A 22,138-nucleotide genomic window follows, 5' to 3' on the forward strand; every position below is an offset into this window, starting at 1 on the left:
TATGTCAGTGCTGCTGAGTAACCTGTTTTGAACCTAAACCATTGTCACCCAAAAGTTGTATATTTATCAGGCCTACTTTAGGCTACTTTGTTGTGCATTATTGACTGGGTAACTGTATTGTTTACCCTTTTTTTTAATCTATGACCCTCTGGTGAGCTTAATGTGTTAAAATACCATAATAATCTGAAACCTTTCTAAATATAAACTTCAAATCCTGAAATTGTAAAGCCACTGTCAATATCAGATTCACGTTTCCCCTTTGAACTACATTTCCCACAATGCTCCTCTGCCCACCGTGTTGTTTGAAGCTTTTTAGTTGGAAGCAGAGATTCTCCACGACAGTACGGAGTCCACTAAAATAAGTACCCAGCCCCTAAGCACACCGCGAAGGGTTAGCTGTGAAGACTTTTCGAAGTTGACTGGGAGAAAACGCTGAAAAATGTGGGCTCGGATACTGGTTCGGAGCGGGGCGGTGGGGTCGGTGGTGCGGGTTCCGAGCGAGTGTTCGCGGGTCGCTGGAGCTGCAGGGGGGCTGCAGCCCCATCACAGGCATGCTTCAACATCAGAGGTAACTTCAACCAACTATCAAGAAGCTGAATCATTAATGAACCTCTTCCTTCTCTTTTACATAGGCTTTTTACGCAATGTGTAACCTGTAAATCTTACATTAGGAGCCGTTTTATAAATGTCAGATTTGAGTTAGATTTTAATTTCCGTTATAAAAGTAGTTTGTCAGGGCAAATCTACCGCCGTATTTTCCATTGCTGTTACATTTGTGTCAGACAAGTCAGTCCATGCGGACCTAATTGCACATCTCCGCTGCACAGCCCAGTGAAGCAGATGAGGGGAATCAGCCTAGAATTATTACACGACTGAGTGACTCTTATGCAGCTTAAACTGAATGGAAAATTCTGTCTAATGCGTTTTCAAACGTCTTCAAATGTAGTAATGGGTTTAATCATAGCCTAGGCTGCGTAATGATATTCCCTAATCGGACTACTTATATCAGTCAATATCAATATATTGTTGTATTTTGAACATGGTGAACAATAGATAGTGTGTACATTATACATGTGTCGATCCCTGTGTGTTTCGAAGCACACACCTCTTTTCTATTGATCTTGTCGATTGATTTACATTGTGAGTGACTGATAAAGTATAATACTACAGTCCCTAGACCCCTGCTCCGAGAGTTTTAAAACTTGATTCATGATATGAAGAATAAACCTTTGAGGTGCAGGTGCCAAGGAATCTCAATACTGAACTGTAACGTTTTAACTGTCTTTTGGATCAGGTCACGTGCTAATGGTGTAACACACACACACACACACACACACACACACACACACACACACACACACACACACACACACACACACACACACACACACACACACACACACACACACAGAATACGCTACTTCGGCCTTGAACACGTCTGTGTAGTAGCCAGGCCTCTGTGTCGTAATGTGCGCTCTGACTTTGATAAGCCCTTTTCTCACGGCTTGTTCAAAGGTCTAAGGTTAGGTTGAAAGGGAGGAATACAGACCTAATAAGTACCCTATCTATGGTGCCTAAGCAATATGTTATCACATTTAATGGTACTATAAATTAAGCTTCATGTTTTACCTCTGATCCTACCGCACTGTGGTCAAAATACTCAAATTCTTCATATTCTATAGTGATGATTTTTTTATATCGTTATGTGTATTGTTTACAGTACAGATAGTCATTTTTTAACTCTGTGTATTGTTGTGTAATATCGTTATCTCGACTGTATACAAGTGTGGTTCTTTACTGTATGTATGATATTGTTTACAGTACACATAGTCATTGTTTACTCTGTGTTTTGTTGTGTAATATCATTATCTCTACTGTATGTAAGTGGTTCTCCAGTGTTTATATGTTATTGTTACGGTACATATTGTCATCGTTTACTGTGTATTGTTGTGTAAAATTGTTATCTTGACTGTACACAAGTGTGGTTCTCTACTCGATGTATGATATTGTTTACAGTAGAAATTGTCGTTGTTTACTCTGTGTTGTTGCCGTGGTCCCCAGGCGCCCTTGAAGCAGACGGTGCTGTACGACTTCCACCGGTCCCAGGGAGGTAAGATGGTGGGCTTCGCCGGCTGGAGCATGCCTGTTCAGTACAAGGACAGCCACATCGCCTCCCACATGCACACCAGGGAGCACTGCTCCATCTTCGACGTCAGCCACATGCTGCAGGTGAGAGGGGGGGAGGGACGCATGTGTACACACACACACACACACACACACACACACACACACACACAAAACACACACACACACACACACACACACACACACACACACACACACACACACACACACACACACTTGCAATTAAGTCAAATCTGCAGTACAGTAAAAAGTCAACACTACAGTGTAAAAATCGACGTAGCATTTGGTAACGTATCAAACCACTTTATAGCAATGTTTTTATATTCATTATTAAAGTTGTTGTTTAAACATTGTGGTCTATGGAGGAATTCCTGGGCATTTTCCATGCATACAGTCGTCTGCTATAAGTGCACCATGATGCAACAAGGGTCACAACTTAAAAGCTCCTGAAAGCTGTTTTTCTCCATGTCAGACCAAAGTGCACGGCAAAGACAGAATCAAGTTTATGGAGTCGATGGTGGTTGCAGATATTGCAGAACTGCAGGACAACCAGGTGAGGTGAAACGCCAACACAAAGGTACAGTTTTGTACTCATCTCAACCAGTAGATGTTGTTCTCAAGTTTAAACTCTAATGCATTTCAGAAATTACCTTTCCTGCAAATGTAGACTGACTTTTGAGTGCTCAATGTTGTAATGTTAACACAAAAAAGTTTATTACAACCAAATGTTTTACTAATGATTGAGAGGGGCTACTTGCGTAACGTCGTATAACGACCAATCTCTTCTCTTCTGTTCTCATTATCAGGGTACATTGACCCTCTTCACCAATGAGGAGGGAGGGATCATAGACGACCTCATCGTCACCAAGACGGACCAGAACTACCTCTATGTTGTGTCTAACGCTGGCTGCGCTGACAAGGACTCTGCGCTCATGAAGGTACACCCAGACAGGAGGACCTGCTGGCTGGCAAACATGTCCCCGCCCTGAGACGAGATGACACTACAACATGAATAACAAAACGATAGGCGCACAGACATAGATGTAGACATACCTAAACATTCCTAAAGGGTGTGTGTGTGTGTGTGTGTGTGTGTGTGTGTGTGTGTGTGTGTGTGGTGTGTGTGTGTGTGTGGTGTGTGTGTGTGTGTGTGTGTGTGTGTGTGTGTGTGTGTGTGTGCTAATCGTAGTCCAGACTGGCTGAGTTCAAAGCAGCAGGTGCTGATGTGGATCTGGAGTTCCTTGACCAGGCTCTGATTGCCGTGCAAGGTAATACACAACATTACAAACGACGGCAACACAAATCCATATTACCGCTCAAATGCGTGATGGATCCATATTAATATCCGTGCACATGTTCAGAATCGTCATTTACAGAATGCACCTCGGTAAACAAACTGTGTGTGTGTGTGTGTGTGTGTGTGTGTGTGTGTGTGTGTGTGTGTGTGTGTGTGTGTGTGTGTGTGTGTGTGTGTGTGCGCCAGGCCCCTCCATGGCTCGGGTGTTGCAGTCGGGGATGAAAGAGGACCTCAGTAAGCTGACCTTCATGACCTCGGCCCTGGCCACTGGTGTTTGGCGTTCCGGACTGCAGGGTGACGCGCTGCGGGTACACGGGGGAGGATGGCGTAGAGGTTAGCGACTCCTTTGCAGTTACCTGCTGTTCACTAGCTGTCTCCCGGCTCAGTGGTTCTCAACCACCGGTCCGCGGACCGGATACCGGCCCGCGGAGCATTGGCCACCGGGCCGCAGAGATTTAGAAATTAAGTCTCCAAAAAACAACAACAACAACAACAAAAAATATACATAATAATTAATAGAGATGACTTCTTCAAAATTAGAATGAGCGGTCGTCACACCAAACCCAACCGCCCTGCTCTATCATGCTTAAGTCTTATTGCCACTATCGCCACAAAGTTTTAATTGGCTTGATGCTTACACAATATATCACGACTGTGTTGTTAGACTGTTACTGCCTAATAATGCAACTGTGTTTATACTCTTAATAATGGTCCTACAGTATCTGTGTTCATTAGATTAGATGAGGCAGGCATATAATGGTTTGAGACCTGCATTAGCAATCCCTACTGGTTAGATGGGGCGCCTGCAACCCCCCCCATACTGGCCCTTGAGAATATTTAAAATATGCATACTGGGCCTCAGTTATAAAAAGGTCCTAGCTGTTCATTAGGCACACACTTGCTGTTCCTTACTAGTCATTAACTATAGACCAGCTAAACTTTTTTAAGCTTTTAACTATCCGTTCACAAGCTGTTCATTAGCTATTGATTAGCCGTTTATTATCGATACATTATTTGTTTATTATCTGTGTATTAGCTTTTGGCTGGTTGTCCATTTCATTTTCTCTATTTCTTCCTGTGAGGGAGTGCGATACCGACCGGGCCCACAAATGTCGACTATTTGAAAGGTTCAAAGGTCTACGTCCGCCAAAGGGAGTTGTGGACTCACCAGGTTCACTCGTAACAGTAATATGTGTAAGCATACATGATGAGTCAACATTGTATCTCTTTCTTTCTCTTCCTCCTTTGCTTGGCTTCTCTCCCCAGATCTCAGTTCCTCTGTCTCGTGTGGTGGAGCTTACGGAGAAGCTCTTAGCCAACAGTGAGGTCAGGTTAGCGGGCCTGGGCGCCAGGGACAGTCTGAGGCTGGAGGCGGGGCTATGTCTCTATGGCAACGACATTGACGACACGACCACCCCTGTGGAGGCCACCTTAGTCTGGACAATAGGTGGGTTACTCAGGCTTGTCTGTTTTTTGGATCTATCGGTTAATTAAAAATTGCAAAGTTGGTAGTAGTATTGTAACACATGTAGTATTGTAACACATGTTAAGTCACACGTTGACATGCAGGTTAGTGAAGTCACACGAGCAGGTTAATGCAGGTTAATGCTTCAATCCATCTCATAGGCCTTCAAGAATATGAAGTAATTTAGCCGACGCTTTTATCTAAGGCGACGGACTGTGAATTCAGACACGTGTCACATAGGAGAAGGTTGAGGTTTGGGAGCATGTGGCTGAACGATGCCTACAGGTCGGCTGCGGACATCGGGGATGAAACCCGGAACCCTTTCGGCTGGGAGTCCAACACCCTAGCAGCACCCTATATTCTACGTCCGGTGTATTGATCTCGAAGTGAACGTGTTGGTCAACCTTTTATAACCTCTTTTGTTCTCGTCCGCCCCGTGCCCCGCCAGGCAAGCGCCGTCGCCAGGCCCGGGACTTCCCCGGCGCCGACGTCATCGTCCCCCAGATCAAGGCCAAGACGGCGAGGAAGAGGGTGGGGCTGGTGTCCACCGGGCCGCCGGTCAGGCCGCACACCCCCATTCTGGGGCCCGACGGGAAGGTCATAGGTCAGCGCGCGTGTGTGTGTGTGTGTGTGTGTGTGTGTGTGTGTGTGTGTGTGTGTGTGTGTGTGTGTGTGTTGAATATATTGATTATATTACGACGAATTCTTGAGGATGAATCATTTACATTCTTTGTGACTCTCAGGTGAGGTGACCAGTGGCTGCCCCTCCCCCTGCATGAAGAAGAACGTCGCCATGGGCTACGTGGAGGCGGCGTTCGCCAAGAACGGCACCGCGGTGCAGGTGGAGGTGAGGAAGAAGGCGGTGCCCGCTGTCATCAGCAAGATGCCCTTCGTCCCCACCAACTACTACTCTGGAAACTAAAGTAAAAGCATAAAAACTCTTAATCTGTATAAATACACACACACCACACACACACACACACACACACACACACACACACACACAACACACACACACACACAACACACACACACACACACACCACACACCACACACACCACACACACACACACACACACACACACGACACACACACACACACACACACACACACACACCGTTTTTTCGCTGGAATAGTCGCCAATGCTGCCCCCTTGTGCTGTCTTCTGGAAATGCAAGTTGGATTCAACACCCATGGGTTGGAATGGACTCACGACTGCCAGGATTCCATGAAAGAACATTCAGATGAATCCCACTTTACATCTTTATTCGCACAATCAACAATCAAACTGAAGTCACTGAAGATCTTAAAAGGACATGAGCAAGTAAACATAGAAATGAAACGTTGATGGACTGAACATCTGCATGCTAAAAACAGCTCCTCTAGAGACGTCATGCTCCTAATGCATATTTAATTAAATGAGACAATTGGGGAGTGGGGAGAATCGCCCCTTCACAAATTACCTCACTCTTAAGTTAAACTGCCTCTATTGACAAGATGGTTTACGTTTTGTTTGGAAGTTTGGAAAAATTACTAACTCAAGCAGTGTGGGATATGGAGCACTATGATGCAACATATGTCTAACATGCACTTACCTTTAACTTATGGTGAGGAATCATGCAGTGTAATGTTTACTAATGAAAGTTTAACAGAAAACGAATGAAGGAAAATAAATGTTGTTGTATTTTTATTGTATTCACCGTAATTTTCCCTGCTTTTTTTTTTTTTTTACAAATCTGCATTGTTTTTTTTCTGAAAAGTGATCAGCTAATAAGGGACCAAACTTCAACTAACAATTAAGGAAACATGTTTTTATGGTTTCATTTAACCAAACTAATGGTTTAAGTCTAGACTGCTGGGAAAACATTTCATTGGATCGGTGTGCCTGCAGATAAAAAGTGGCATTGTGCATTCCTACTGTAGTGTATCCTTACTGTGTTGTTAATGCTAAATGTTATGAAATTGAATAACAAAGTTCGATTTTTTTTTAATACCAATTAGACAATTGTCTCTGGGTCAACCAGCTCCATCTTTAATGTAAAGGTTTGTAACTCGGCAATAATAAATGTCTAAAGTATGTAATTTTGTATGTTTAAATACATAACTTGAATAAAAATGTTTAACAATATTTAATCAACATTTTTAACTAATAACATTGTCATGTGGTATTATTGCATTGAATACTCAATCCGAATGTAGTTATATCGATGTAAAAAAAAAAAGATGTGCTATTTTCCAGCGTTACTGTATTCAAATCGAAGGAGGTGTGTGGGGGGTTGTTTTGATATCTGGCAACATATAGGTTCTACTTATCTGGCAACCCCGCCTACCGGTGTAATAAGCAGCTACTGAGAAAATGGTGGACTTCGCGACAGCAACGTGCTCAAAACTCCGTCCTATCTACCTTCTTATATCCTTATCTTCTCAACCTGGCATTAAATATAGGTTACCCGGGTACAATCAAAGATAATAGTGATTGAAAACGCGGAAGAGGGAGCCTTTTTTTGCAAGATCCTACTCGTATTATACCAACAAAGTTGGTCTCGAGTTGGTAAAAGGCGCTGGTGTCGACTGCTAACTAGGAGGGAGGTTAGCTCACTTTAGCCTCTTGATCAGTATCTGGATGTGCTTCTGTGAAAGACTTTGGGCTGTCTCTGACCAGAGACGACGGACACCTTCAACTTGTCTGCTGTGACAGCCGCTGTCCACCCCACGGACATCCCGAGCTGACACCTTGATCGATAGCAGCTCGCTAGCCGCCTTTAGCTCTTGTTGACTGGTGCTCAGGCACTGGGAGCAGGAGAACAACATGCCGCGGAGTAAGAAGGGGAAACGTGGCCCAGGCAAAAGTGGTAAGAAGCAGATCTTCAGAAATAATGTATATACACTTTGGGCTTGACTCTTCATAAAAGCTGTAATGTGCGGTTGCCACGCCTTGAATGCAGAATAGTCCATATTTATGGTTGGAAGGCAAGCGACTATTTCCATATGGCAACATAGCGTGGTGACTGACAATCCACATTACTTTGGGTTTCCTTCTTGTTATTGTGTTTATATTAAGGGGCAAATTACTGTTCGAGCCGAATTCGATAACGTTACAGATGTTCATAGCATGCTCCTGAAAGCTTTGCTGGCCCGTCGTAAAGGGATTTCTGTTATTGATCATATAACATGACCGATTTCATTGATGCTGGGATTGCTGAGACTAAGCACATGGCTGGTCAGAGCGTAGCCACCTTATTCTGGTTCTAGTGTCATGCTGCTCAGTTTACTGTAAGCTATTTTGGAGCGGCCAAGTATAGTTTCTGTTTAGTATTTAGTTAGTTATTTTTTTGGGGGGGGGGGGGGTGCGCTCTGTTCCCAATCGGACGTCAGTCCGTCCGTCCGATTGTGAGTCATTAATTTGTTAAGAAGTGGTTTGGGTCTTGGAGGACGTTCCAAATGTTATAAAATAAGGTATTTCCATTGGTACACAAATATCACATGCAGCAAAAGAGAGCGGGAGAGAGATGCGCACACACTCACCCTGTCCCTGGTTTTGAGTTTCGAAGTAACGGTCAAAGTTTTTTGTTTCATACATTTGGATGGATTTTCTCATGCTTCTGTATTAAAAAGTAATCTCAAGCGCTGTTGAATTGTTCTACAATTAACACCGTAAACGGTTCATACTGTACCTTGGATGTCACACTCAGCGTTCCACTTCTCCATCTTTCCATTATTCTGTCTGATTCCACACATGATTTATCCACCTATCTTCTTCATCCTTGCCTATCGCCATCATTCTGTCTGTACATCCATACCATAAATCCAACCATCCATCCATTCTTCTACCCCCCCCACCATTGATGCCCTTTTGTATCCCTCTCTGGCCCAATCAACCCCTCCACCTTCCCCTTCCTGTGTGTCTTTTTGGGCTCCTCCTCGTGCCCTGCCCCTCCTCCATCCCTCCTCTGAACATGGTCCATTGCAGGTTCTCTACGACAGGAGGTTCTCCAGCTGCAGCTCTCTGCTAAAGCTCCTCTGTCACTGTCCAAAGGTAACGAGCCACCGACCTCTCACCCCCACCCTCTGCCGCACTCGCATACGTGTTTCTGTTATTTTTCTTTCAGTAGATAGTGATACCACGCGGCTGTCTTATCGACCTGGACATAGCCTGCTTCGAACCAGCAGTGGCTCTCCTCAACGCTAAGCCACTCGCACAGAGCTTCATCTCTACATTATCATCCGCAACGCCTTGCCTAACAAACATATTCACCCTGGCTCAGTCATTCTCATTAGGCCCTCTTTGTGCTTGTGTGCTTTGTTTCTTAACCCCAAGCACATAAGCTTGACTTCATGGAAGGCATCAACGCATGCTGTCCACGCCAGCAGGAAGCCCTTTCTGCATTGGGGAACTCCCCATTCATCAGTGTGTTCCACGTCAGCTGGACATGTGCTTTTGACACTTCTGCTTGAGCAGCCTTCAATGTGAGCCAATGTTCTGCCATGCTTGTCCTTCATCTGGTGGGAATACAGTCAGTAATTCCATCCTGCATGGCCTTACTCTTAACCCAGTCTTAATCTCTACATGTGGCTATCTGCGTGGACTAAAGTGCCAAAAGCTTTTCCACACGGCCAGTATCGACCTGCATGTAACCGTGTGTGCCTGTCCATTACTTTCAATGAACTGTGAAGAATGAAATTGTTCAGATGGGTTTATTGTAAATTTCTGGCTGATCTTGTTTCCCCACAAGTAATGATGGTCTTACATCTGTATAACATCCTAATAGGCGTATTTGAATGTATTTTAGGAGAGAGGGTCTGGCTAACTAAATACTGTTTTTCTCGCACTATTATGGTATTTTTGTCCAGCCGATCAACTCCCTGTTTCCTTTTGTATTGATGGCCTGGTTCCTATCCTTGGTCTCATTATTCAGGCTGTTCCCCATCGCGTTGTTCCAGTGTGCTAGGCTGTACTCTCCAGGGACTGTCTTTATACCATCCTATTGTTGGGCACCGTTGTTTGGCTGTTTTTGGCCGGTGCTTTTGCTGCCACAGAAAGGTGATGGTTTTCGTTTCTTCAATAAAAATACTGGAGATATATTTGGATATTGGATTGCCTTTTGACCCTAATCAAGCCCACTCTATGCCAGTTAAATGCGGAAATGCAATTTTGGTTTCAACCTTTCTTATGTATGGCTTACATTTCTTTGGTGTGGAAAGCCTGCTTGGTGTCAATGGAGGGTCCAAGCAATGGAAGAATGATCCTGAGCATAGTGTGGGATTTTGACCTTAGAATGATTATGATTATAGGAGATTGTTTGGAGCTGTGAGATCCATATAAGCCACAAGCCGTCCACTCACTGACTTTTCTTCGACCACGACAAGGCTTGAAAGGGGAAGATTTGGTGTTATATGTACACTCTAGGTAATTTAGTTAAAATATTTACTTGAGTTTGTACACTCAAATATGTCTAAAAGGGTGTAGTTTCCAGAAGTTCAAATATTGACAATACAAGGATTTAGGGCTTCTTCCTAATGATGCCTAGGTAGCCCGCAGTCATTGGGCTTCAAAGTTCAAACCCAGAAAGTTTCAATTTGGAGGCGAGCACACTTACCACTACACTGTTCTGTTTATTTCAACTCAGCTGAAACTGTAACCACTCTGTGCTTATTTAAATGCGTTACCTTTGGCCAGGAGCAAAATATACATACATAAAATTGTAATCTCACAGCAAGAAAGCTGTGATTCACGTTTGATCCAGTCATGCAGCCTTCGTGGGTGTATGTGTGTGGTTCTTTAGACTCTGGAATCAGGGTTGAACGGCAGGACATTGGGTAACAGTTCAAGTTTGGTGCAGTGTGCTATCTCAACTTGTGTTAGGTCAATCATGAGACGATACACATGCATTCAACGTTACATAGTGGATTTTTAGATTATTTATTCCTAAATGTAGTACACCTATTACACACCTGATACCCATGATGTCATTTAATAAGTTATCAGTAGTACCATGAGTCATTGTCACACCTTTTTTTCTCTAGCAGAATCATAAAGAATTTCACTGGAATACAATGTGCTTGTCTATCTGAGTTTAAGCATTATATTTGTACGTTCAATTCATTTGAAAGCATAGAGTTGGCCATCGATATTGTTTTACAAAAAATGAATTGGCCAATTCGCCATGCACAGATGGCAGAATGAAAGTCAATATTAGGCCAACCTGTAGACAAACTACATCTCCCATGTAGCACCCTGGCAGTTATCAACAAGCATGGCATCTTGGTCACCCTGGACCGACCTTGTTGACCTGCCACACACACACACACACACACACACACACACACACACACACACACACACACACCACACACACACACACACACACACACACACACACACACACACACACACACACACAAATAGAACTCCAGTCACACCTCTCACTCACTGACCGTTCCATTCTTTGACGAGCCTCTCGTGCACCAGCTGAATGACCTGAATGGAGGCTGTACGCTGTGGTCATCACACTGTATCTCTGTATCCCTGAGCCAGCAGGACCTCAAACCACTGGCTTGCAGTGTCCATGAGCTCTATATGGGTTATTTGTAGAGGGAAAACCGTAAGATGTGTTCAGAGTCAACACCAGCACTGTTAGGAGTAAACGTTTTTTATGCTGTTTTCAATCGTTCTTTCTGTTTAAATATTAACATGTAACGGGGCATGACTGCATGGATTTCATATTTATAGGCTTATGGTAAAATGTATAACCCACATACGTCATTGATAGACATTGGCATATGGTGGCAATAACACCCAGCCTGTCGATGGAAGCCTATGTGGATATATAAATAAAAAATATTTTTTTTGACGAATCACGATACAATCTTTCTCCCCCAAGTGTACAGTATATGTATCTGCCTGCATCCTCAAATTCTGGTGCTTGGTTACAGACAAATTGAGACAGCTGAGCCCAGCATGCTGGCTACTAGCTGGTCTCTGCTAAAGCTGGTGCAACTCACTGGTCTCTGCCATTAATAACCAACAAGCCATTTTGTTTTTAGACAGCGGGGTGTAGCAGATGTATATATTGGTGTTTGTTAGGACAGCTGTCTATTGAAATAGTCCCAGCCTCTGTTGAGGCCCTTTCAGCGTCTGGTTTGGGATTTTATAGTTTGCCGAGCTGAGAATATGAACCGAATCATCAATATCGCAGATTGTTGCTATGACAGCCATTCTATACTCCTGCCCAACACTTCAGAGCACAAGAGGATACAGCACAGAGCTACCTGCTCTGCTCTTTCAGGCACCATGCCCACCATTACGAGAAGGATCGGAACGAGAAAGTCTCTCTCGCTCGCTCGCTCTCGCTCTCTCTTATATTTATATATTCAGATTAGGAAACTTGATTTTAGGAGTTATTGTTGCGTTGCCGTAAATGACAGATACAAAACAGACCCTCTCTCTCTCAGGTGGTAGAAATGGGGTGAAGGGCGAGTCGGGGGCGAGCGATGATGACCTGGCGTCGGAGCAGATGAGTCACTACAGCAGCACCAGTGAGAACGCGTCAGCCTTGGAGGACGCCACTGGTAACTCACGCACCTACCTACCCACCCATCCACTACCTACCTACCTACCCACCCATCCACTACCTACCTACCTACCCAACCATCCACCACCTACCTACCCAACCATCCACCACCTACCTAGTACCTACCCACCCATCCACTCCCTACCCAACCATCCACCACCTACCTACCTACCTAACCACCACCTACCTACCTACTGTACATACATTGCTTTGAAGCTCATTGATGTCACCCTCAATAGTAAGAATATCAAGTTAAGTGTGTGTGTGTGTGTGTGTGTGTGTGTGTGTGTGTGTGTGTGTGTGGTGTGTGTGTGTGTGTGTGTGTGTGTGTGTGTGTGTGTGTGTGTGTGTGTGTGTGTGTGTGTGTGTGTGTGTGTGTGGTGTCGACCTCAGCCGCGGAGGTGGTGGACGAGCTGACTGCCCAGGAGGAGTCGGACGACAAGCTCAAACAGAGCATAGAAGACCTCACTGACAAGAGGTGAGCCTCTGCATACGTCAGACGGACACACGTGTTCCCTCTTCTGGGCCCGTTCTAGGTCTCTCGCCCTTTCCACTTCTCACTCTCTCTGTCTCTCCCTCTAGCTAACAATATCACACATTCTCTCGGTCCGTCTCAATCTCTCGCTTTCTATCTCTCCCCATGTCTCTAAAACCCCCTGCCTCTCTCTCTGTCTCTCTCTCTGTATCTCTCGACATGTGTGTGTCTCTCTCACACCCTCTCCCTGTCTCACCACCCTCTGCCCCCCCCCCCCCCCCCCCCCAGTGCCAAGACGCGGCAGGCGGCGTTGGAGTCCCTGCGGCAGGCCTTCTCCTCCAGGGTGCTGTACGACTTCCTGACCGAGAGGCGCATCACCGTCGCCGACTCTCTGGAGCGGTGCCTCAAGAAGGGTGAGGGAGGGAGGGAGGGAGGGAGGGAGGGAGGGAGGGAGGGAGGGAGGGAGGGAGGGGGAGGTAGACGTAGACACAGGGAGCTAGATTGAGATGTAGTGATAGACCGCTAAAGGGATTAGAGAAATCTAGAGACGGAGAGAGCTAGATAGTGGTAGAGGGGGATGTGGAGGGGGATGAAGAGATCTAATTAGAGAGACAGATGGGATAAGAGGGAGGGTTAAAGAGTGATGATTGATGGACGTGAGATAGAAGCTGTATGTATCTGCTGTGACTCAGTGGTTTGGTGTAAGATAGTGGTAGGATGTCACCTTTTTTTTTTTTTTTTTTAAAACAACTCTTACAGCCTCTGAACAGCAAAATGACAGAACAGACATTATTCCATTAAAGCTGTCCTTGAACATATAACGGCATACATAAAGGACTAAAGGCCTAGATGGAGAATCCACAGATTCACCGTTCAGCGGGGATTGTGACCAGCGACCGTGTGTGTGTGTGTGTGTGTGTGTGTCTGTGTGCGCGCAGGCGGAGGGGAGGAGCAGGCCGCCGCCGCCACGCTCTTCGTCCTGCTCTGCGTCCAGCTGGGGGGTGGCGACGAGGCGGAGGAGTGCTTCAAGACGCTCCGCCCCCTCTTCAGTGCCATCCTGATTGACCGCGGCGCCAGCGTGTCCGCACGCCAGAGCGTGAGTGGTCAACCTGATAACCTGGGAAACACCTGGCACGGGGCGGCGGTAACGAGGACAATAGGCGCCTGAGGGATGGTCGTGGTGCCAACCATGCAAATCTGTGACGAGTGACTGTCACCCTGCTCGACCACAGCCAATCAGAAATAGACATGTGCAGTAGCCGGTGATCCACCAGAGAGGGCGCTGTCATTGAGGTATCATTTCTGTTTAAAGGGATGTTATGCCACCGCTTGTGAGTGTCATTCGCCATGACAAGCCATTTCAAAATCGGCCTTTTTCCTGTCCCTTTAGCAAGTCTTGCTTTTAGCAAGTCTTCCCATCATACATCTAGGCGAAACACTCCCACTTGTGATGACACTTAAGACATTTTCAAACGGCTTGTAACGGCTCATCACACCCGCACCTGGTTGCGTAATATCATCTCTTTAACAACTTGTTGTCCGGTGGTTACTATTTGATTTCTGCCTCAAATACATGATGAGGCATCTAGAGTGGTACACGTATATAATGGGTGAATAGAATCTAATGGACATTTTCTTATCTTGTGTGTGATTATCAGTGTGCCCGGGCCCTGGGGATGTGCTGCTATGTGTCTGCTGCTGAAGACGGAGAGGTGAGTGAACTCATGGCGACCACAATACACAGAGCTCACAGACCCCCCGCTGGCTGCCCTCACTCCCCCTCTACACCTCTGTTGTTGTTGTTGTTGTTGTTCCTTCTGTTCTTGTTAGACTCCTTTCCTGTTCACTCGTTCTAGTCTTTCCATCTCTTCTCTGTAATTACAATTGATCTTTATCCAAATTTTGTAAAAAAGAAATTGTCTATTGTTTTTGTTTCTTATATTTCTTTGCTTTATTTTCTTATTTTACCTCTCCAAATTATTTACAAGAAAATATTTGATGTCTCTGCCTCTCTCTCTGTCTCTGTCTGTCTGTCTCTGTCTCTGTCTCTCTGTCTCTCTCTGTCTCTCTCTGTCTCTCTGTCTCTCTGTCTGTCTGTCTGTGTCCCAGGACCTGGTTCGCTCCATGGGCCAGCTGGAGGCGGTCTTCATGTCCTCCTACCCCAACAGAGAGGGGGCGCTGCCCGCCGCCAAGCCGGGCCACCCGGCGCTCTTTGGCGCCGCCCTGCAGGCCTGGGCTCTGCTGGTCACGCTGTGCCCCGTGTCCCGGCTGGCCGTGCTGCTGGACCTGTGGGTTGGCCCGGGGGGTCCGGGGGTTGAATCTTATAGTGTTGTAATGGGGGGGGGGGGGGGCTGACCTGTAACTAGAACTGCTTGATTATGGAAAAAATATTATCACGATTATTTTGGTCAATATTGTAACGGTTATTCAAGCGATTATTTGAAGACATCCGCATTTCTCTCAGATAAAACACTTTGGAACTGAGGACTTTGAAATTTTCCCTAAAAAACCATGAACAAAATGTTTAAATTGAAAATGTTTAGAACGAAAATAATGTACCAATATGTATCCAGGGGTTCTTTCTAGACGAGATAAGTTGATAAATGATAAAAGTCTCAAAATTAAGGTTTATTATATTTTTGGGGAAAAAACTTCTTTATTAATGTTCTTTTTAAATATGATCTATCTTTTTTTAATTGGTATTTTATGCCTTTTTAATGAGCAGGACAGTGGGGACTAGGTTGAAAGAGGGAGCGCTTTTATTTTGATAAAGCAAACCTTCAGACTAAAGTGGTTCTCCTCTGCCCCCTCAGCCACCTGCCCAAGCTGCAGGCGTGTCTGGAGAGCAGCGACGTCAACTACAGGATCGCTGTGGGAGAGACCATCGCCCTGCTGGTGGAGCTGGGTCGAGACATCGACGAGGTGAGACCACACACACACACGCACACGCACACGCGGGATGTGTTTCCTTTAACTGTTATTATAGGTATTACAGCAGCACATGATTTGGTATGAGTGTTATATGAGATATGTTGTGTGTGTGCGTGTAGGACTTTGAGGTGGAGGACAGTGTGGGCCTGTGTGTGAGTCTGAAGGGCCTGGCGACGGACAGCAACAAACACCGCGCCAAGAACGACCGCAGGAAACAACGCTCCATCTTCAGGGAGGTGCTACACTACATCGAGGTGAGGACTGTGTGTGTGTGTGTGTGTGTGTGTGTGTGTGTTGTGTGGTGTGTGTTGGGTGTGTGTGTGTGTGTGTGTGTGTGTGTGTGTGTGTGTGTGTGTGTGTGTGTGTGTGTGTGTGTGTGTGTGTGTAAAAACACTAAGGAACTCTTGACGGGTCATTATTGTGCTGCTGGCTGTTCTCCAACAAACATCTTTCTTGTTTAATTCATGTTTGTCCTCCTCCCCCACCTCTAATAATCTTCCTCCTCCTCCTCCTCCTGCAGAACGAGGACTTTCAGGAGGAGAAGATCCGCTTCGGCGTGGAGGGGATCTACATCGACAGCTGGGTGCGGAGACGCATGTACGACGCCTTCAAGGACCTGCTGGAGTCTGGGGTCCGCCACCACCTCCAGGTGGGTCCCTCTTTACACACACACACACTCACACACACACACTCACCCGCCTCGCATAACTCTTTTAACTCACACATACACGGGCAGCATGACCATAGAATTATGTCGTCAAGAACCACAAAAAGAGTACAATTGTATTTTGAGTTTCAAAAGCAAACTGTGATGGATCAAACAAAAAGAGAAGCGATGACAAGCCCTTGATGTAGTGCCCACTTGGTTACAGAGGCGTCCAAATGCCGTCCCCATGTGGGTTTGTCCAACGAGCCGTCTCTGTGTTGTGTCCCCAGTTCAACTGTCTGCTGAGGGACATCTTCGGCCTGGGCGCCCCCCTCATCCTGGACGCTGCCGTCAAGGCCAACAAGATCTCCCGCTTCGAGAAGGTAACCGCACCCTGGTCTCAGGGCTGGAGGAGGGTCAGGGGTTGGGTTGGTAGCTCCAGCCTCGACGGACCGTAGCTGGACCGCTGGCGGGTGGGTTAGACCCCCAGGACCCACGGGACATCTGGGGCCGACGGTGGGAACGCCTGCAGGGCAGGTGGACCGGCGGAGGCGGGTGTGAAAATGGGTTCCTTTTGTACGCCTCACTTTATAAAGATCGCCGGATTTCCGACTTCACAATCATTGTACAGAATGACAGACACGAGGGGCTGTTTGACACGGAAGTGTAACTCAACCTATCGGTGTAATCTCCTTTAACACGGTCCAATCAGAAGCCTCATTCTCTCTCCCTCTCTGTCTGTCTCTCTTGTCCCCCCCCCCCCCCCTCCCCCACAGCATTTATTTAATTCTGCCGCCTTCAAGGCCCGGACTAAACTACGGAACAAGGTGAGGGACAAAAGGGCTGACGTCATGTAGAGCGAAGGAAGACGAGGAGGATGAGCAGACGGGACGGAGGAGCGGAGTGGGGGGGGGGGGGGGAGCAGGAAGGATCAACCCAACAACGGGCCCGGAGGTAATCGAGCCAACGAAGCAAAGAAGAAAAATAAATAAAGGCCAGAGCTGCTTTGAGGGTCTGCTGAAAAAAAAACCTCCACACTAGAACGCCTCATGAATGCATTTTAATGGTTTCAAAGTGTTTTAAACCCGACTATTTGTAAAGTCTGCCTTTTGCGTGCGCTGTCCCATCAGCTCTGTCCAGGCGAGGTCGGAGGAGACGTGTTTATTCTTCTTGACCCCCGTCTCAATCGCAGGGCCGCCGTTAAGAGAACGGCCATCTTGTGTTGCTCCTAAAGGAAAGGTTAGCATTTGTCATTTTTGTCGGCACGCCCATCGGGTCGGACGGCGGCGGACGGTCTGAGGTCCGGCGGTCCAGCTCGCGTGCCCTGGGACATTTCTCCAATATTTGGATCCAATACTTGAAAACCGGAATGCCAACAGTAATATGGTTCTTAATATTTCTCTGTGTTAGATTGAAAAGCATATATGACGTGCAACTAAATCCTATTCCTCATGCAAACCTGTTCATGCCGTGGTCTTACTAGTGGGTATGGAGACTTATGCAGAGTACGGGGATTTTTATTGTGCAAGTCGTAGTTTTTTTAAGCGTTCAGTATCAGTGGACGCTTTTCGATGCCTTACATTAAGATATTCATACCAAAAAAAACATGTGTAAGGAAACGATGGTGCTTTCGTGTTTCTCCCCCCCGAAAGAAGAGCCGTGTATCATGAGGCCGTAGCCTTGTCCAACCCGCCATGGTGTGAGCACAGAAGCAGTCCTCCGCAACACACAACAGGTCCAACTTCTTCTCGTCCAATCAGTGTAGAGAAGCCAGAGAGAAGTCATCCATTTCTGCTGACTCCCCCTAGCCCCCCCCCCCCCCCCCCCCATCCACCTACTCCAACTCACATCAGCAACTCACTTCTTTTTAGTCATTTTAATGTGTGAAAAAAAAATGAAATTATCCCTTTTTTTTTTTATTTTTTTTTTTTACCATTTCTGATGGTTCGCTTTTGACCTTGTAATTTATAAGAAGAAAAAGTGGAGATGGGTTCTGTGTGAATTTTAGGAACATGAAATCATGGGTTTATTTTCGATGTAGGTTTGTGGGACAAACAATCGATTATAAATAAAATATTTTACTTCACTAGGAATTGAAATTAAACAGTGTGGGTAAATTTACTGGAGTCTGGACTCCGCCATCATCACCGGAAATCATGTGGAGTGAATAAATAAAGAGCGGTTGGTAGCCAGCTTGCCATCCTATGCCAACTGTGGAAAGTATAACTGGTATATCACCAGGGCAATGGTAACCCTGGTCAATTTATGTGATTTTTAAAGAACTTGCTTTGTTTTAAGGGAGATTACATCTTCCCTTTTGGTTTATACATCTTCCAACGTTATATTTCTAGATCTATATTTCAAGCTCCATATTTTAGAATCTGATGAAATGAAGGTTAGAGAGGGCATTTAAAACCATGCAACCATTTTCACCAAGCCTCAGGGACATAAGAAATATCACGTGTTACAAAGGGACATGGCCCGAAAAGAATTCCTCTACGAACACTTTAGCGATTAGCAATGATTTGTGTAACGGTCACAAAGTTATCCTCTATTTGCAATTGACTCAATCCTCCGACATAGGTGTCGCAGTATGTGTCCAAACCTCATGTAATCATTGATTACTATCATTGGTCTAATTCCACAATTTATATTCACATTGGTGAATTAACTACAGTGACGTGTCAAATGTCTAGTTTATAAAATGATTTATTTTGTCTAATCAAAGAGGGTTATACAAAGGCTACTACGAAATGTTGATACTTGCAGAATATATTTACTATTACATTTTCGGTTCACAGATAGTTAGGATTATACAGTTGGGGAAAGAATAAAACCTGACTTATTGAAAGGTTATTGTGATTAGGTTATTGTAAAATGCATCAATGGTTTATGGATTTATTTTACTTTGGTGATACAATTTTAAGAAACAATGGAAGTTGCCGTTTTGATTATTTCATTTTACAATAACAAATGTGTTCAAGTTTCAAATTTGTTAACCATACCATTCTCAAACCCACAACAAAAGTGTGAATAAAGTAATAAGTATTTTTCTGTTTTGGAAGTTATTGATTAGGTGCATGATGAAGATAATATGCACTGAGTAGGCCTAAATAATTAAAGTGAAACATTCGGAATCATGGGTTATTTTATACAACTGCGCAATGATATTAAATACGGGAGATTAAGTCGATTTGATGGCATAGTTACAATTTTTACCAAACTGCTAGAATACAATGACGGCGTTCCGTTTAAATATTAGTCCTGCCATTTGACGTTTAGTGTTTAAGATTGTACTGCCCTCTTGTGGTTGGTACGACCAATACCACGCTAAGTGGTATCGTCCATTTTTGATCCAACATGGAGGCCACGGAGTGAACTGTCAAGCAATTCCTGAATCACTACGAGGGTAAGCCGGCTGATTGACAATTTGATATAGTGAACAAAGTTGTCTTATCTTACAAACAGTGTATTTATAGTGCATGCTTTTAAGAGGATCACGGCGCGCACATTCACCTAGAATGCACTAACTCATACTGTTGTAACTGTTGATCTATAGGTTTTTGCACATAGACTATCTAATGTTGCATCATAACGTGAATAGCAGTGCACAGGGATGGAAACCAACGCTATCACCGCTATCTACGCCGAATTTAGCGGTCTGCCGACGCCTGTTTCCGCCCACCTCACTGAAGAACAAGTCGGCGATCAGAGAGTGTACACAGTGAACTCCGGTGAGATCCCCCTGTTGACTTGAAATAATAATCTGACATCTCTGCCATCTGTCGACCCCGGACGAGTTGGCAGTGCACATTCTGTCTACATTGTAAACCCTAATGACTCGCGTCTGGTTATAGGTTTGAACAAAGACCCAAGAGTCAGAGAGTCATGTCATTTAGATAAAGAAAAAAATAATGATTTGGAAAAATTAGGACCCACTACTTTAATGTAGGCTATTGTTTTTTACTTTGAGAGACTAATAATTTGCTTCAAAGCATAAGTGGAAATGTTCCAAATTGTTTTAATTTATTTAGAGTACAGATTCCTTCTGGGTCTCTGTACATGTCATTTCCTTAGTTGGGCATAAGGAAAAGCTTTTGATTATCTTAAAGATCCGAGACCTTCCTTATTCTTCACAATTCATAAATTGGATTAAGTCATTGTAATTAGATGAGAAATGATAGGAGAGCGGTTTTCTTTTCTTTTTTAGGCCAGTGATTGTAGCAGCTCCACGCTGGGTGAATAATAAAATGTGGCATCGTATATTCAGTGTTACTCTCTCTGCTCAGAATGGAGTCAGAACAACCTGGTTGGAGGGTCCAGGCTGCGCTACATGCAGCAGTGGACTCTGTTAGCGGAACAAAGAAATGACTGCAAGAACCTCCAGACTGTCCTCCCTCCTGGACCCTGTGCACCTCTACAGGCAGAGTTAGTACACACACACACACACACACACACACACACACACACACACACACACACACACTCAACATTGGAGTGACTTAAACATTACAAGTTCCGCTCAACCAAGTTATGGAGAAATGGAGATTGTGCAGAAAAGTTATAGCAGTAAGAGCAGCTTGTTCTCATAGGGCAGTATAGTCACGTCTTTTTTCTCCGAGATTAATAAACCAAACAATCAGATCACATTTGATTATTCGAAGTAGTAATGCATGGCAGTCTCTGGAATTGATGCATCATTGAAAACAGGCTTTTAATGTTCCCAACTGTCCCATTACATTTCCATTTCTAAATTTTTCAGAAGAAAGACAAACAATATATTGCTGTCGGTTCAGGGTGGTTCAGAGAACTAGTGCCAATTGCTAGGTTAACCCATTCCACGTACACAACCAATATAGCTAGGATAAGATGCTACGATGCTAAGTACTATCTGTAAGTACCAGAATGTACAAAATACAATAAGTGCGTATATTAAGGGCCAGGACATAGAAACATACAATAAGTAAGTAAAAGAACCCTACAATGCCATCGTCTGTATGATAAACACAGTTCTCTATCTTCCCTCTAATGTCGTCACCAGGCTGCTGAGTAGCTTCTCCCCCGTCCGTGGCCTGAGAGCCGTTGTCAGGGAAACGACCGGAAGCCACCAGATTCTGGAGGTGAGGAGGACAGACTTTGATGCGCTGTGACATGAAGTTCCCTTTTGAAAATACAGAAACAAGATGGGGCCTGAATGATTATTCACAGAGGATGCGTGTGCAGATGCGTTGTGTGGCTTTATCTTCAAGCTTCAGTGGGGTGTGCTGGGGGGGGGATTGGTGGTATTTGGACTGGTGTTGGAGGAGTTTTTGTTGTTGCTAGTAGATCTGGGACAGCCACGGCCTCAGGAAGACTCTGGACCTCACGGCCCTCAACAAGCATGGACGAGTTTACAATGATGGTGGGTGTGTTTTAACCATTTACTGTTACTATTATTACTATAAAATTATTACAATAATAATTTTTCAGGGATACAATATCTTCAGACATGTAGATATTTTAACATATTCACCTGAACTTTTTTGTACTCGACTGACAGTTGTGTGTGTGTGTGTGTGTGTGTGTGTGTGTGTGTGTGTGTGTGTGTGTGTGTGTGTGTTCGTTCA

The 22,138-nt window shown here is 44.9% G+C and overlaps 3 protein-coding genes across 4 annotated transcripts in view; all 3 read left to right on the forward strand.

Moving 5' to 3' along the window:
- The first annotated feature begins 152 nt into the window (after nucleotides 1-152).
- On the forward strand, nucleotides 153-5,867 carry amt (aminomethyltransferase). The gene is given in 10 exon segments (XM_056597326.1): nucleotides 153-568; nucleotides 2,062-2,229; nucleotides 2,618-2,698; nucleotides 2,952-3,083; nucleotides 3,335-3,413; nucleotides 3,629-3,711; nucleotides 3,713-3,775; nucleotides 4,709-4,889; nucleotides 5,356-5,511; nucleotides 5,651-5,867. Coding segments are annotated over 10 exon segments (1,251 nt in total). The 5' UTR covers nucleotides 153-439; the 3' UTR covers nucleotides 5,830-5,867.
- A 1,362-nt stretch (nucleotides 5,868-7,229) lies between these two features.
- On the forward strand, nucleotides 7,230-19,585 carry ifrd2 (interferon-related developmental regulator 2). Of its 2 annotated transcripts, XM_056597352.1 has the most exons (13): nucleotides 7,230-7,761; nucleotides 8,880-8,945; nucleotides 12,362-12,478; nucleotides 12,874-12,958; nucleotides 13,244-13,368; nucleotides 13,894-14,051; nucleotides 14,614-14,667; nucleotides 15,065-15,243; nucleotides 15,769-15,877; nucleotides 16,006-16,140; nucleotides 16,407-16,535; nucleotides 16,823-16,915; nucleotides 17,309-19,585. In XM_056597352.1, exons 1-13 carry the CDS (start codon nucleotides 7,719-7,721, stop codon nucleotides 17,387-17,389), a joined length of 1,374 nt encoding a protein of 457 aa, XP_056453327.1. In that variant the 5' UTR covers nucleotides 7,230-7,718; the 3' UTR covers nucleotides 17,390-19,585. The 2 variants fall into 2 exon arrangements, with proteins under 2 accessions (XP_056453327.1, XP_056453337.1); XM_056597362.1 differs by lacking the exon at nucleotides 8,880-8,945 and having other exon boundaries at nucleotides 7,231-7,761; nucleotides 17,309-19,583.
- A 257-nt stretch (nucleotides 19,586-19,842) lies between these two features.
- The window catches only part of zgc:136971 (S9 family peptidase), a 10,086-nt gene continuing 7,790 nt past the window's right edge, over nucleotides 19,843-22,138 (forward strand). The window contains exons 1-5 of the mRNA XM_056597339.1: nucleotides 19,843-19,941; nucleotides 20,092-20,266; nucleotides 20,822-20,960; nucleotides 21,574-21,652; nucleotides 21,858-21,933. Of these exons, the coding sequence (XP_056453314.1) occupies nucleotides 20,149-20,266; nucleotides 20,822-20,960; nucleotides 21,574-21,652; nucleotides 21,858-21,933 (412 nt within the window). The 5' untranslated portion in view covers nucleotides 19,843-19,941; nucleotides 20,092-20,148. The remainder of the gene's footprint in view (nucleotides 19,942-20,091; nucleotides 20,267-20,821; nucleotides 20,961-21,573; nucleotides 21,653-21,857; nucleotides 21,934-22,138) is intronic.

This window comes from Gadus chalcogrammus, chromosome 1 (assembly GCF_026213295.1).
Source record: "Gadus chalcogrammus isolate NIFS_2021 chromosome 1, NIFS_Gcha_1.0, whole genome shotgun sequence".
NCBI classification, from domain to species: domain Eukaryota; kingdom Metazoa; phylum Chordata; class Actinopteri; order Gadiformes; family Gadidae; genus Gadus; species Gadus chalcogrammus.

Bases quoted from the DNA above. Each gene is read 5' to 3' on its own strand.
- ifrd2 (XM_056597352.1), top strand. From the start codon at position 7,719: ATGCCGCGGAGTAAGAAGGGGAAACGTGGCCCAGGCAAAAGTG. The intron at 16,141-16,406 runs GTGAGGACTGTG...CTCCTCCTGCAG, and splicing joins AGGTGCTACACTACATCGAG to AACGAGGACTTTCAGGAGGA. The intron at 16,536-16,822 runs GTGGGTCCCTCT...TTGTGTCCCCAG, and splicing joins GGGTCCGCCACCACCTCCAG to TTCAACTGTCTGCTGAGGGA.